The following is a 15,759-nucleotide window of genomic DNA, read 5'->3' as shown; positions in this document are numbered from 1 at the left end:
CCTGGATTTCTCCATGCGGTATCTGTGACGTGTGAGCAAGACATATAAATGCGAGGAAGAAGTTCTTCAACCACTTAGGTTGAAGAATTTTTGCTGAGACACATGGAGCTGAATTTTCATAGAGCACTGGAGACAAATTCAGAGGTGGTGTGCTGGCAATTTCATGACAGTCTGCTGATGTGTTCCCAATTTTGTGGAGGCTGCTTCAGAGGAATGATGGCTATCTGCCTGCCAATTAGTGCCTATTGAGGACACTCATCAAACACCATCTGGAACTTTCCAGATAGTAGGCAGGTCCTACTTTGAGGCTCTGTAAGTTGCTACTGTTGTTATTTTACAGGGCCAGAAAGGTTGCTTGACATCCTAACTTAGCATCCTGATAAAAATTCACTTACTCCTGAAAGCACAAGGTCCAACTTTTCCTGCCATGTTTAGTGAATAACTGATAGGTAAGTATCACAATTTCATGCTCTTACGTTGATTTCAATGCCATGTCTATTGATGAAGTACTGTTGTTATGCCACAGCCTGTGCAGGAACAGCAATACTCAGGCTGCAAATTCTGTTTTTCTGTATTAACTACATACTCCAGAAGTTGCTGTCTGATTTACTCCAATATAACAGTGAGTGCAGTTAGCCTCAACATTGTTCTCAATGCAAAATTTAAGCCTATATTTTTTAAATTATATTTACCTATAGCTCCTAATCTCTTACAATAGTGACTCATAGGACAAAAGCTTTTCACCTTAGTCCCGCCCAAAACGCAAGACCATTAATGGGTCGGGAAACCACTGAAATCTCCATCAGGCTTTGCTGAGGCTCCTTAACTGAGCCATGACATTAGCAACCTGCCCCGGGTCCATAGCCAATCAGGAAGGGTGAATGGAATGGAGGGGAGACTGGGGAAGGTTGCTCATTCAGTCTCTAAATCTTACCTGGAGATTCTACTATAGTATCAGAGGGCCTGCAATGAGCTGATATTTCCCAAGGATGGGATGAAGAAGACAACCTCTGCACCAAGCAGGCATGGATGGAAATGGCCGAGGAAGTCAGCAGCAGATGCGGTCCCTCCAAACTGGAGGCAGTGTATTGAGGATCCAGGACCTCAGGAAGATGGGAAACATTAGGTGCCAAGTCCCACACTAACTTTCCCAGCATTCTTCTGCACAGGGCTGCTCACAACAACAAACCTTGCTGCTTCACTCATTCTTCTCTTTCCAAGAACCTTACATTCTCATCTGAGCTGCGAAAACTCGCACTCACCCTCATCCTATTGCCTACTCACATCCAGGCCTCAGTCACCCTCCACAAATGTTAATCTTACCTTCTACTCACACAAGCCGTTGCTAATATGAGGTGAAGTGAGAGTGACTGCCCTTGACATCAAGGCAATACTTGGCTCAGTGTGACATCAAGGCGCCCTAGCAAAACTGGAGTCAATGGGAATCGGGGGAAAGCTTTATGCTGTTTGGAGTCATACCTAGCAGGAAGATGGCTGTGGTTGTCGGAGGTTAATCATTCTCAGCTCCAGGACATCACTGCAGGAGTTCTTCAGGGTAGTGTCCTCAGCCCAACCATTGTCAGCTGCTTCATCAATGACCTTCCTTCCATCATAAGGTCAGAAATGGGGACGTTCACTGATGATTGCACAATGTTCAGCACCATTCACGAGTCCTCAGATACTGAAGCAGTCCATGTCCAAATGCAGCAAGATTCAGACAATATCCAGGCTTGGGCTGACAAGTGGCAAGCAACATTTGTGCCACACAAGTGACGGGCAATGACCATCTCCAACAAGAGAGAATCTAACCATTGCCTCTTGACATTCAATAGCATTAACATAACTGAATCCCCCACTATCAACATCCTGGGGGTTACCAATGACCAGGAACTGAACTGGACTAGCCATATAAATATAGTGCCTACAACAGCAGGTCAGAGACTAGGAATCCTCTGGTGAGTAACTCATCTCCTGACTCCCCAAAACCTGTCCACCATCTACAAGGCACAAGTCAGAAGTGTGATGGAATACTCTCCACTTGCCTGGATAAATGTAGCTCCAACAACACTCAAGAAGCTCGACACCATCCAGGACAAGGCAGCTGGCTTGATTGGCACCCCATTTACTAACACTCACTCCCTCCACTACCATCGCACAGTGGCAGCGGTGTGTACCAACTACAAAATGCACTACAGGAACTCACCATGCCTTCTTAGACAGCACCTTCCAAACTCACGACCACTACAATGAACAAGGACAGCAGACACATGGGAGCACCATGTTCCCCTCCATCCTGACTTGGAAAGGTATCATCTTTCCTTCATGATCACTGGGTAAAAATCCTGGAACTGCCTCCCTAACAGCACTGTGGGTGTACCTACACCACATGGACTGCAGCGGTTCAAGAGGGCAGTTCTCCACCACCTTCTCAAGGGAAATCAGGATGGGCAATAAACGCTGACCTAGCCAGTGACACACGCATCCCAGAAATGAATAAAAAATATATATATCACACTCCCTCCCTGCAGGACAAGATAGAACACAATCTCAGAGAAAGGTAGAGACCTAAAAGATTGTGTGGGGGGCGTGGATAGTAGGGTGGTGGCTTTACAGTGACAGACACCTTGGCAGCCACCGGAAATGAGTGTCCACCTGGCCCACTGGGAAGGAAATCTTGTTCCAGGAGGCTGCAGATGTAAACCAGTACCTGCCAAGATTAGCTGAACCTCCTGAGGCACTGGTGCTCACACATGTTGAGAGGGCTGATCCTCTGCCTGCAGACCCTACATTTAGGGTATCACTTCCTTGGAGCTGGATCTCTGTGTCCATTCTCTCTGTCCTATGGAGCATCACTTTCTTATTCATCCTTTGAAATGAAGATGACCATGCCATCATTTGGGCTGTTTGGTAGGGTTCCAGTGGCTATACTTAGGTGACTGCTAAGGTCAATGTGGATGGGCAGTTCCTGCATGTGACTTGTCAAATATGAACAGATGGTAATGTCTGTTTCTAATCCACACCATAAGGCCTGTCAATAAAAGCAGTGCAGAGGAGGGTGTTTTTTTTAAACTCTGACAGCTTCAGCCTATATTGTTTTCATGTTTAAAGGGTTGGGGATTTAAAAAACTTCAATCATGACACAACAGACCTTATGCCCCCTTCGAGATTGTTTACATCTACTCCATAAGGAGCAAATAAATTTGTGACTTGCACAGTGTGCGTTAAAGCCTTTGGATCAGCGAAAATGGGGTCTGTTTGAACTCGGTGCTAATTTGAAATGGCCCTGCAGAGTTTGGGTTTCCCGCCTGTCTGATTCATGCTCTGTCTCCTTCTCCCTGCAGGCAAAAATGGGGAGGGCCGATTCCCGCCTCCCCCATTTTTGAACATCTCTGGAGCTGGTCCGATTCTGCAAAAATCTGGTCCTTAGTATACCCTCCATTCAATTTTTAACTGGCTTAATTCTAGGATTGGAGTCTTCTTATGCTGCTTGTATAGACTAATTATGGAGCCATGGCCAGAGACTAAGTAATTTACTAAAAGGTTACTGATCAAACTGAACCTGACAAGTGAAAAATTGTCATATTTCAGCTCTTCTGATGAGTTAAAACAGTACAAAAATTTGTATAAGTAACATCCTAGTATATTTCAGAATAATTTTTTTGTTGACAGACAATAATAAATACAAGAAATTTCTTAATGGAATTAACAAAATTCTGTAGTGTCTCAAAATTTTGCTAACTGCAAAGTGAGTGCAAAACACACCAACTTTTACAAATTAATTTACTGTAACCTTTAAAAATCTATTAGTAACCATTTGCTTCAGGAAACGCTATGGATGCTTCACATCCATTACTACTTACATATACTGACAACAGATAATGGACGAGCAACAGTCACAGTTCCTTTTAATTGAAAATCCTAATTGAAGACCTGACTTCAGAATGAAAGACACTGGCAAGCAATGGTGCAACTACGGTCAAATAAATCTTAGTGCACCAAATGCTGGTTGGCCTTTCAGTGAATAGGTTCCCATCTTGAGAATCACAGTGGGACAGCTGGACATGGAAGCATAAATAGGGCAGAAAAGCTCACAAAGTTCTGTGATTTAAATTAGGGCAGCAATTTGAGAAAAATAATGATTAAGTTGAAGAAATTACAGGATCCAAAACTACTAGGCATAAATTAAATGCTGAAAATTTCTACAATGTTAAATCATAGTATTAGAAAGTTGAAAACATGCTGATTTAGAAATAAAAAGCATTATTAACCAAAACTATTCTTATGCATACAGCACAATTAATAATGAACTATTCATAGCAACTTGCATTGCTCTATCATGGCTCTCCAATCCTCTGTTTCTCAATATAGCTAACAAAATTGGAAATAGCTTTTCCTTCCACGTCCAAGGTCATCCCCACCTTGTCCATCTTTAGCTCTCTTCTATTTCCTTTCAATATGCTGTCAGCAATATTGTGTGTGAGCACAAAGTTAGCTTCCCTATGTATTCCAACAACATTCAGCTTTCTCTCTCTGCCAGCACCTACAGCTGTGCTATCTGTTTAATATCCAGGACCATCTAGAATCTTGCAGCACTGCAGAGTAGTGCAACACTGTTGATCACATATGTTGATTAAGTTGATAAACTCAAGCATTTCAACCTTAGAGGGATATCTTGGAGAACTCTTAGAGTTACAGAAATGATACCAAATAAAGTAAACATGAAACAATATATGTGCTTGAGCAGCAGAGCAAGAGAGAATATGTTCATAGCTATGAACTCTAATGATCAAAATCAGAAAGTACTTCTTTTACACTGATGGTGATGAACAGTTTGTCAGGAAAATTGGTTGAGGTCAGGAGACTGGACTCGTGTAACAAAAAACTAGATTTTTTAATAGGAAGATGATACGGTTCATACTCTGGAAGAATGAGACAAACAGACCCACCCAAACCTTTGAAGTCATGGTTTTAGGCTTCTCAATGTTTAGTTAAAGGAAATTGTATGAAGCTGGATATTGGGCAAGTTGTCTAACAATACAAAAGCAATTCAGGGATCAGGAAAGTGCAGGAGAGGTGATGAAATGGAAGTATCACAGAGGACTGCAGAATTGCTCGATACCAAAATCAGCTTGCATTTCAAAGAAAGCTGTTGCATGCTTTCTGTGAATACCACCCAAACTACAGACAAAGCTCGAAAGCTGTTAGTACCATTCCACAATATAGGCTGTAAACTTAATTGTTTCAAGTTAGTGCAGCACTCTTGTGCATTGAATGCTACTTCATCAAATTATCAAATGAAGCCAACCTATGACAATTATGACAATTTAGAATCTATTGACTTACATTAGGCTATCAACAATAATCAAACCTTATGATGTTACTAACTGCAGTATTATACATGTAACAAAATAATGTTATTAATGTACTTCTATTTGGCTCAGTCCTTGCTGGCTCTGGCAAGTAAAAGCGCTTCACTCTGTGCCCTGCCCTCCCAAAGTTTCATCATTCTTGTTCTTCCAAGTAAAGTTTTTAAGATTCTGGTCACCACTTTCATATTCCTTTATGACTTTTCCAATCCTACCATAGTGATCTTCACACATTCCTACTTTTTGCTTTTTCTGACATCAGCTTGCTTCTCATTCCTTGGTTTATCTGTTGCTTCAGCCCCTCTGCAGTTTACTTCATCTCATTACATCATTTTGTGTTTTCAAAGGCATTCATTATTCCTTCCCCGTGAGTGTTCTTTCATCTACCCTCAATATTTTCCATTTCCCTCCTCCTCACTTTTTTTCCATCTCCTTTACATGTGGTGCACTATAAAAATTTAAGTTTCTGTACATTTGAACCTCAACTGACCTACTTAATTCACCTGGCATTGAGTTATCAAAATATCAATCATACAGCACAGGAGATGACCATTTGGCCCTTAATGTCTGTACTGACTCTTGAATAGAAACATCCAACTCATCCCACTCCCCTCTTTCTTTGTTCAAAGCCCTACACGTTATCCCTTTTGAAATTTACTATTAAATCCTTTTAGGCAGGGTATTCCAGATCACAACTTGCTGTATAAATTTTTTTCTTCATGTCATCTCTGGCTCTGCAGCCAATTACATTAAACCCTGTGCCCTGACTTTCAACACATCTGACACTGAAAACAATTTCTTCTTTTTTACTCTATCAAAATACTCATGATCTTGGACACCTCTAGCAAATCTTCTGTTAACCTTTTCTGCTCTAGGAGCAACAACCCCAGCTTCTCCAGTCTTTCTCACATAACTGAATTCTCCCAATCTAGCTACTATTCTTGCTAATCTCTTTTGCACCCTCACCAAGGCCTTAGATCCTTCCTAAAGTGTGGCATCCAGAATTGAGCTTAGAATTCCAACTGAGGTCTAAGCAGTGTTTTATAAAAGTTTAGCATAACTTCTTTTTTTGTACTTTTAATAATACCATTAATCATGTCAAGTATTCCATTTGCTTTTTAAATAGTTTTCGCAATTTGGCCTACCACCTTCAAAGATTTGTACACATATACCCAGGTATCTCTGTTTTTGCAGCTCCTTTAAAATTGTACCATTTAGTTTATATTGTCTCTTCTCATTTTTCCTATTGAAAGGCATCACTTCACACTTCTCTGTCTTAAATTTTGTCCACCAGGTGCCTACCCATTTCACTCATCTGTCCATGCCCTCCTGAAATCTGTTACTATCTTCCTCAATGTTTACTACAATCCAGAATTTCACATCACTTAAAAACTTTGAAATTATGCCCTGTATACCCACGGCCAATAAAAAATAGCAGTGGCCTGATAATTGGGCTCTGGGGAACACAATGGCCAGAATCTTCTGGTTGGCGTGCGGGGGCAGGCACCGCTCGCAGATGCATAAAATGACACATGGTGATGTCAGCGGGCTTTCCAATGTCATTCTGATCCTCAGTTCGGCGGGCGCGCAGTGGAGTCGGCTGCACACCCGCCGAACTGTCAAAGGTCTATTAAGGCCATTAATTAACTAGTTAAACTGATTCACAGGGTGCCCATCCAACCTTAAGGTTGGCAGGCAGGTGAAGAGCCCAGGTAGCCTTTGCATTTTTCACAGAACCTCATCCATGGGCGGGATGAGGTTTCATGAAGGTTTTACAACTTTAATAAAAAGTTTTAATAACATTCATAGACGTGTCCCAGCTCATGTGACACTATCACATGAGGGACATGTTCGAATAATTAAAAAAAATGTTTTTTCAGGTTTTCACAATAAAATTAAACTCCCTGAGACAGCTCTGTGTCTCAGGGAAATTTCTGCGCTCTTTCGCGCTCAGGCCCCAATTCGTACTCCTTCCCCCACCCACACAGGTAGTGCCGAGTGCTTCTGGGTGCATGTCACGCTGGGCGGGCCTTAATTGGCCTGCCTATGTAAAATGGGGGCACACAGCTGATCACAGGCGGCAATTGGCTGCGTGCCCGCCCTTGCTTGCTCCTGCCCAGCCCACACGACGGAGAGAAAATTCTCTCCCATTTTACACTTTCCTCCAATCTGAAAAACAACCATTCCCCACGACGCTCTGCTTTCTGGCCTTTAGCCAATTTGGCATCCACTTTTAATAATGCCAAATATTCCATTTGCTTTTTAAATAGTTCTCTCAATTTGGCCCACCACCTTCAAAGATTTGTACTTGCACTGTTCCATTAATCCCATGAGCTTTAATTTTGCTAAAAAAATCTATTATGACTTCAATGTAAAAGAAGCAATTAATTCAATGGGAAAGAAAATCAAATGATGATCTAAAACAGGCTGCTGATCGGGTTATTGGCCCATTGTGCGCAACTGCCATTCACCTACTTCACCCCACAGTGTTTAGTTCTCATTATACTTTGTCTCCTTATAGGGACACAGCTCCACAGTTACCTGCACAATACATTTGTGTTTCACGTGGTATTACATTGCTGCCCTTATAAAACACTGCATTTTTGAATTTACCATAAAGAAACCACACAGGATTTGCTGGCATATATAAAATCGCAAGGGTCCTAGGACTAACTCATTTCATGAAGTACAATAACATGAGGGGTAAGTTAGTGAGTATTGGGAATATCTTCAAAAGTAGTTTAAGTTTGTGTTGAAAAAAAAAAGTGCGCTGATGCACAGCAGTGGCATATATAAGCCCGGTTATGAAATCTTTTTATCAATGCATAGCACTATACATTCATGTAACTGGAAAACAGAAATAATCCACATCTTTTTATACGGACACTGACCACAGGAAAATCAGTCACATACACTTGGTATGAGTTACAGATTTGTGATCAAGCATTTTTTACCTTTATTCAAGAATAAAATTTAAAATGTCACTTCACATGCTGAGTAAGTAAATAATCAAAGTAACTAATTCACATTAGTTATTACTATAATCAGAATAAATTATTCAAGATGAAAGGATCATAGGCCCATAAACCAGACATACCACCAGATCTTGATCCATATTCAACTTAAAGATCTTATGTTATACTTAAATGGCTGCTGTTCTTAAACATTTTTCATACACAATGGAACACACAATGCATAAGTTCAAATCACAGACGTTACAAACTTTGTTTATTTTCTGGCAACAATTAATGCATTAGTTTAAATTGGCCTACATTTTGATCTGCATTAAAAGGAATCTTGCCCTCCCCGCGTGTGATCAGGTGCTTAAAGTACAGACTAATCTAGAAGTATTAATATAGTTCTGCAACATTCACCTGGTATGTGTCCCAAAGTCGGATTGTGCATCGGAGAGGCAGCTCCCTCATGAGCAAATTATTCATCCACCGGAATGCAAATTGCAGATACTCTACTTCATATTTTCTGAAGTGAATGTGCACTTGCTCTGTGGGGAAAAATTGTTTCCAGTTGTTAGTGCATGAGACATACATTCAAAGATAAAAAAAATTCCCATAACCCACTTGGTAAAGGCAGCATATGTTTGAGGTTCAACTGCACATCTATGTCAGATTGGCTAATTTTAATCAAAATGACATGAGAAGTGCTAAATTGCTTTCCACATTTGTGGCTATGGATTGAAAAATTTATTCAGATTTACAATCTTGATTTTGATTTAGTAATGGCTGCTAGATTTGTGGACATTTTGAGTACACATTCTGCTCAGTTGTTTTGCTTTCCATCTCAGAATTTCTTGCCAGTCTTCAATGTCAAAACTCAAATTGGCAAATGTACCCAAGTTCACCTTTGTAACCATTCCAGGAGTCGATAGCAACAATTTTTACCTGCGTACTGCTGTGTTTCTCATCAAAATACTTCTGAAAAAAATTTTGCTGATTTGCACTTGAGGCCTACTCAATGAAAATTTTGAGCTGGCTTCAAACTAGGAGGCCAGAGCCCCTGTCTGAAATGGGCGGAACTTCATTATGACATCTAAATCAGGGTCCAAAACCATTAAAGAACACCGTTTGCAATTTTGGGCGGAATGTGAGCTCTTCCGAGTGGAACGGAGTACTGAGCAGCTGAACCGGAAGTTCCACTTGACCTTACAAAAGCCATCTTACCTGCTACCAATCCCTCATTGTGAAGCGTGGTGTCCTGAAAGTCCCTTTCAGCAGTTGTACCCAGAATTACAATGACAGCAGTCTGAGCTTCCAAGGTATCACTCAGATCTTTGGCAGAAACTGTTTGTGCTGCAATGGAAATTATGACATTGGCCATCAGACTGCATCAGGTGTGTTGATGGAGGCGACTACTGTTGTATGCTGGAAAGGATGGGCTCCAAGCTCTGCACGAATCCCTGTGCCAAATTGGAGCTGGCCTCCTCCATTATCCCTAATGTGTGCAGGCTTTCTGGCAGGCTATCCAGTGCACCAAGTTTTTCTTCTGTAGCCTGGCCAATCAAAGTCCTCGTTGGAATTCTCTGCAGCAGAATTAGGATGCAACTTTGCCCTCTGATGAAATGGCATTTGTGAAATTCTTTCTGCCTGCTCTGGCTCTTCACACTTGTGCCCAGTGCCTAACCATATGCAAATCCTGTCCTCCATCATAGCCTCTAAAGCGTGCACAGTGTCAATTTCCAAGCTGGTGGCTACGAGTGGAAGATCGAGTGATGGTGTTGCTTCATCATCACTGTCTTCATCTTCTTCCACCTCTGACTGGATAGGTTCCAGTTCTTGGGCATCTGAATAGCAAAAGGCACATGGGGTGGGTTGTGGTGAGGAGAGAGGAGAAAGCAAGGAGTGTGTACTTACCCCATGTACTACTTGTGAGATTATGAGATAAAGGAGAATTTGGAAGAGCACAGGAGGATTAGGTATGCAGAGATTCTCATCATCAAATCCTCCAGTGGTGCCTCCTCCTGTGATGGCCCATAATTTTTCCTCGATGGGGATTAAAACATGCAGAAATGCTACTCCCTTGCAGCTGTTGTTGCTTCTTATTATGCGCCACATTATCTTGCAAGGGAAGAGTAAAGTGGGTCAGTGAGTGCCATACAAGATGTTTGGATGATATGGCTGTCATGGTTAAATAGCTGTCAGTGTGCGTGAGGTGCGAGTTGTCATACCAAAACAGTGCTAAGTGTGAGAGGTTGAGGTAAACCATATGAATTAAACAATTGCAAAATCATCGCTGGGAATATGTTGGTGATGGGGGTGTAGTGAATTGAGTATTGGTGCAGTCGGTTGGTTATCCTAATAGATGGTTGAATTCACTCAACTTGATAACTTGTGTCAGACCATTAAATTTCTTCCTGCACTCCATCCAGCTTATTGGAGCTACACTGCTGTCATTGACCTCAGCTGCTACATCCTCCCAATGCCTCCTGAACTTATGTCTCAAGGGCCTCCTCTGGCCCCTGCGGATAATGGATGTCTCGTTCTTGTCTCCATCCCTTGAACCCGGGCTTCCACTGCATTATCAAAAAACCTTGGTGCACACTCTCTCACAGGTTGAGCCAACTTGACAAAATTCTTCAAAATCAATTCACTTCGAGCAGCCACAAAGCACCTTTCCTTTAAGGGATGCAGGCTACCTTGGATAAAGGGTCATCATTGGCCTGAAATGTTAACCCTATTTATCTCCACAGATGCTGCCTGACCTGCTCAGTACTTCCAGCATTTTCTGTTTTTATTTCAAATTTCCAGTATCTGCAGTATTTTGCTTTTGTAGCTTTAGGTAGCGTTAGTCATTTGTATTACTAGGCCTGCTGCTGATACGTGCAGTCAATGAACAATGCAGGTAGTGCTGGTTGCATGCAACAATCATAGAAATCAGCAGATAGCAAAAGCTTAACAACCTGCCTGCAGTGAAACAAACAAGCACGGGCTAATTGTGGGCTGGGGTACACACAACTGTGTTTCGGCTTTATTTAACCCTGGAGATTTTTAATTTATTATATATAGAAAAGTCACTGGGACATTCAAAAGAATCATCAACATTACACAATCTCTGTAAAAACTTAATGTACCACACATTTCCTAGCACATTGAAACATTTGCTTACTGAGTTTACTAGAGATCCTGTTCAATTTCAGGGGCTTGTTTTGTTTTCCAATTTTTATGGAATTAACTCATCAGATTTCTTGGATGGGATCAATGCTGGACAAATGGGTATGCTAACGAGAGTCTTTTTTTTAAACAGAAAGCAGCGTTAATGCAAGAATAAATAATAAACTAAACATTTTTATTAAAAAAGTGTTTAGAAACAAAGTGGCATATTGCTCAAAGCCTGCACCATGGGTAATTATAAGAAATCAAGTACTTCAACAATTTGCCACTTCTGCTACAGGATGAGAACAACAATAGAGTTCGCATTCGATAGCTGTGAAGACAACTGCAAATTGAATCAGGCATCTCCTCAAGCTTCAGATAAAATTGAATCTATTCTCCACTCACAGCAGTAAATTGCAATTTTGTAAAGTGTATGAGGCTTTTTATAGTGCTGAACCAGCAATCACTGCAGGGAGATTGCAGACTTAGTGAAAGCAGTTTTATTGTTAACAACTGTCTGTCTCTATGCTTAAAATAAAATCAAGTTTCTTCTGGTATTATACAGGTCCTCATGCATAAAGTGTATGATAGGCATGCGTGACACATGTAAGCAATTCAACTTCATTGCTTGGTTTCTTTAAAAAAATCAATTTTGTCATCTCCCAAAGGGTTAACAAGCAGGATTGAACAGATTTTCTTTATAATTCAATCCGGCAGCTGCCAGATTCTGTTTTTTTTTAAATTGATAAATGATACTTGCACTCTTTTTAATATAGTAGCTGGAGCACTGATTTTTTTTCATCCAGAAAAATGCGAGTTTCAGCGATCTGCTTGAAAATATACCTCCTATGTATTCATAAAAGTCTTGAAATATACCAGCAGACTCGAGAGGTAAAAATGAAATGGGAGTTTGCAGCAGTTGTTTTTCCCTCACTTAAAAATTTATGTATGCATAGCCTGCATTTAGTAGAGTGATAACTTCCAACTAAAGTTACATAATGATTATTACATTGCATTGATATACACTTTGCCTGTTTAATTGATATTTTTTCATTCTGCCTACTCCTGGGACGAGGATTATTTATCAATTCCCAAATTTTAATGGGAATGTTAACCTGAAACTTTATTTCTATTCAATTTGGTTACTGCATTTGTCACTTGTGCTAATTCCAACTGAAAAAAGGCCCCAAATTCAAACATTCGTAACAGGACAAGCTAACAAGGCAACCAGAGAAGTGGCATTGAAATTCTGACATCAGAATAGAATAAAGGACAAATAAATAATCTTACAGTGACATCATAGTGAAGGTTAATTTCAAAAAGCGGTTACTGAACAAACAAAGCAGAATCTGAGCTTTGATGATACTGAACATGTTACACAATGTGACTAGTTGAGAGCACTACGTCACAAGGCAAACTGCTAAGGATGGCAAGTTCAGAGCCAGGCTCCTTGAGGTATTAATGAGGCAATAATCAACTTGAAGGAGAAAATTTTTAGTGAAAAATTCAACCTGACATTTACTTACTTCACCTGAGAAAACACATATTCTTGTTTATATTGCATAAACTGGCTATAAGCAGCTAATTGAGAGTCAGTCTAGTTCTACTCTATTCTTGATAGCATTGTGTTTTTTTTTTAAAAAGCAGCTGCAACGTGAACAAGTACCTTATCTGGATTGGTGGCACAATTACACCTGAAACAAAAGTCATCAGTTCAAGTCAGTGATGAAATGATTCTCTGCAACAGGTCAACATGTTATGTTGGCTATTCATGTTGTGTCCTGACAATGCCACGTAGCTACTGGTGGAGTCTAAGGTGCAATGACGCTCTACCAGAGGTTAACTTGTCGGCAAATTGACTATCTTTTTTTGTGGTGGAGGTTCTACAATAAGAGAAGATTGTTCTATTCTGGCACCATTAAAGACAATAATATTGTTAATGTTAACTGTATAAGCAACAGTGACACTTTCAGATCAAATAATCAAAACATGATAATTGAAAGCCAAGTCAACCTGTGACTGACATTAGCTAAAAATACCCATATGTGTAACAGTTCTTTATTAGCTTGCTACTTTTAACATGGATGTTTAAAACCATTTATTTTAAATGGGCTCATGCTTCTACCAAAAAAGGCAGACAGGGGAGTTTACTTCAAATGTGCTACAGTAATTTCTAGGCTTACATTCTCAAACTGCAATGAACTATAACTTTCATAAATTGACCAAATTTAAATTCCACTTTCCTGTTCAAATTTCTGTTCTTTGCTGGTCTATTTTAGACTTCTGTCTGTCTTCCAAGCTGCCCATTTTTTGCCACGGGCACTGGATTTTTTCCAATCATTTCCAACAGCCAATTTGCGCCAACTGACAGTCCAAAAAAGGGAGAAAAGCTCAACCACTCAATTTTGTTGCTGCAGTTGCTAAGCAACAGCATGGCTATTGTATATTACTTTTGCTGAGGCTGTTCATTCCAAAGCAGTTCACTGCTGCCGGAGATTTTCACCTCCCACAAACAAATGAGTGTTCCAGATGCCTCAGCAATCCTAACCAATTGACACAAAAAAAATCACCTCATTTTGGGGCGGAATCAAGTCCCAGAGATGAATGTCTAATTAGCTTTCAAGATATCATCCAAGAATGCTTCTGTAGACACTACTGCTTATTACAAAAGTAAGTGTTTGGAACAAAATTGTATTTCAGCTGCATTATTCTGAGCAAACTGACAATTACACTATCTGAACTGCAAGCAGAAGTTTAATTAGTCCATATTCACTGAGGTCCTTGTGATAAAACCAAAAGACATCTGGCATTCACTTGACATCTTCCTCGGCTGAGACTGGGAGCTCTCTTGTGAATGTAAGCAACACACCAAACAGCAAAAATTCCAAATTTCAAGCTCTTTTTGAAGTACATACGATATAATGCTAAAATGAATGTTATTTTACATGAGAACTCCAACTAGTTTATGCTTAAGGGATCTATAATCTAGTTAAGTATCCAGTGACACTGTCCTCCAGTATTTGTAGGAAAAATATTTCCCAGCCCTGAGCAGAAACTGCCTATATTTTTGGGATGTGAAAAATATCAAGGACAAGATTATGGCCAGGATTTTCCCCTCAGCGATTTGGGGGCAGGGCCCGCTCGCCAAGGGGAAAATGACACGGGGGGGAACCCCTGACATCATCCTGGTCCATTTAAATCTTCAGGAAGGCGGGTGGATAGCGAAATCAGCTGTCCACCCACCAACCTGTCAATGGCCAATTAAGGCCATTGACAGGCTAATTAACCTTGTTAAAGACCCTGCCCGTCCAAGCTTAAGGCTGACGGGCAGGCCAGGAGCCCCAGCGGGTTCCAGATTATTCATGGAACTTCATCTACTAGCGTGATGAAGTTTCATGTCCGTTTTTAAAACATTTAATAAACTGTATGTGTTTCTTATTAACACGTCCCATCTCACGTGACATTGTCACATGAGGGGGACATGTTAATGGTTTTAATATTTCTCTATTTTTTGACTTTTCTTACCTGTCAGTAAACTCCCTGAGACAGGACATTGCCTCAGTGAGCAGAGCGCTCTTTCATGCGCATGCGTGAAAGTGCACACTTTGAGAGTTGGGGATTCCCTCCCCCCACCCCCGGCACAGGAAGTGCATAGTGCTTCCTGTCAGACAGGCTGCTGGGCAGGCCTTAATTGGCCAACCCACTCAAAATGGCGTCGGGCCCAGTTTCGGCAGCGGGGGTCGGCTGCCTGCCCGCCGCTGAAGCAGTGGGGCCAGCTCGCACACCAAGGGCAAAATTCTGCCCTATATCTTCCTTTCTCCATGGAATTACATAGAATGTACATCACAGAAACAGGCCATTCAACCCAACCAGTCCATGCCAATGTTTATGATCCACTTGAGCCTCCTTCCATCTTTCCTCATCAAAAACTATCATAATCTTTTCTTCCCTTCTCCTTCATAGGCTTCTCTAACTTCCCCTTGAATGCATCTAATAATCCCTGCAGTAGCAAGTTCCACATTGTCACCATTCTCTAGGTAAACAAGTTTCTTCTGAATTCCCTTTTGGATTGCTTGGTGACGATCTCATATTGAAGACCTCGAGTTATGCTCTTCCCAAGAAAAGGAAACATTCTCTCTTTACTTGCTCTATCAAAATATTTCATAATTTTAAAAACAGTTGCTTGGTTGTACAGAACTTGAAGTTTGCTGAAAAGAGAGACATGTTGCCTAAGCTTTTCATCTTGTACTTATTAGGTCAAACACAAAAATTCCAAATTTCAAACA

General features: G+C 40.8%; 1 protein-coding gene across 4 annotated transcripts in view; it reads right to left on the bottom strand.

Annotated features, from left to right (window-relative positions):
* The window catches only part of tbc1d22b (TBC1 domain family, member 22B), a 355,700-nt gene that overhangs the window by 85,201 nt on the left and 254,740 nt on the right, over window positions 1–15,759 (bottom strand). For 3 of the 4 annotated variants that reach the window (XM_041195481.1, XM_041195479.1, XM_041195482.1), the window contains one exon: window positions 8,741–8,868. In XM_041195481.1, coding sequence (XP_041051415.1) covers window positions 8,741–8,868 — 128 coding nt within the window. Of the gene's footprint in view, window positions 1–8,740; window positions 8,869–9,806; window positions 10,165–15,759 lie in introns of those variants that run through there. The other variant, XM_041195480.1, reaches the window with a different exon arrangement.

This window comes from Carcharodon carcharias, chromosome 9 (assembly GCF_017639515.1).
Source record: "Carcharodon carcharias isolate sCarCar2 chromosome 9, sCarCar2.pri, whole genome shotgun sequence".
NCBI lineage: Eukaryota > Metazoa > Chordata > Chondrichthyes > Lamniformes > Lamnidae > Carcharodon > Carcharodon carcharias.
This window is presented reverse-complemented; position numbering and strand designations above follow the sequence as displayed.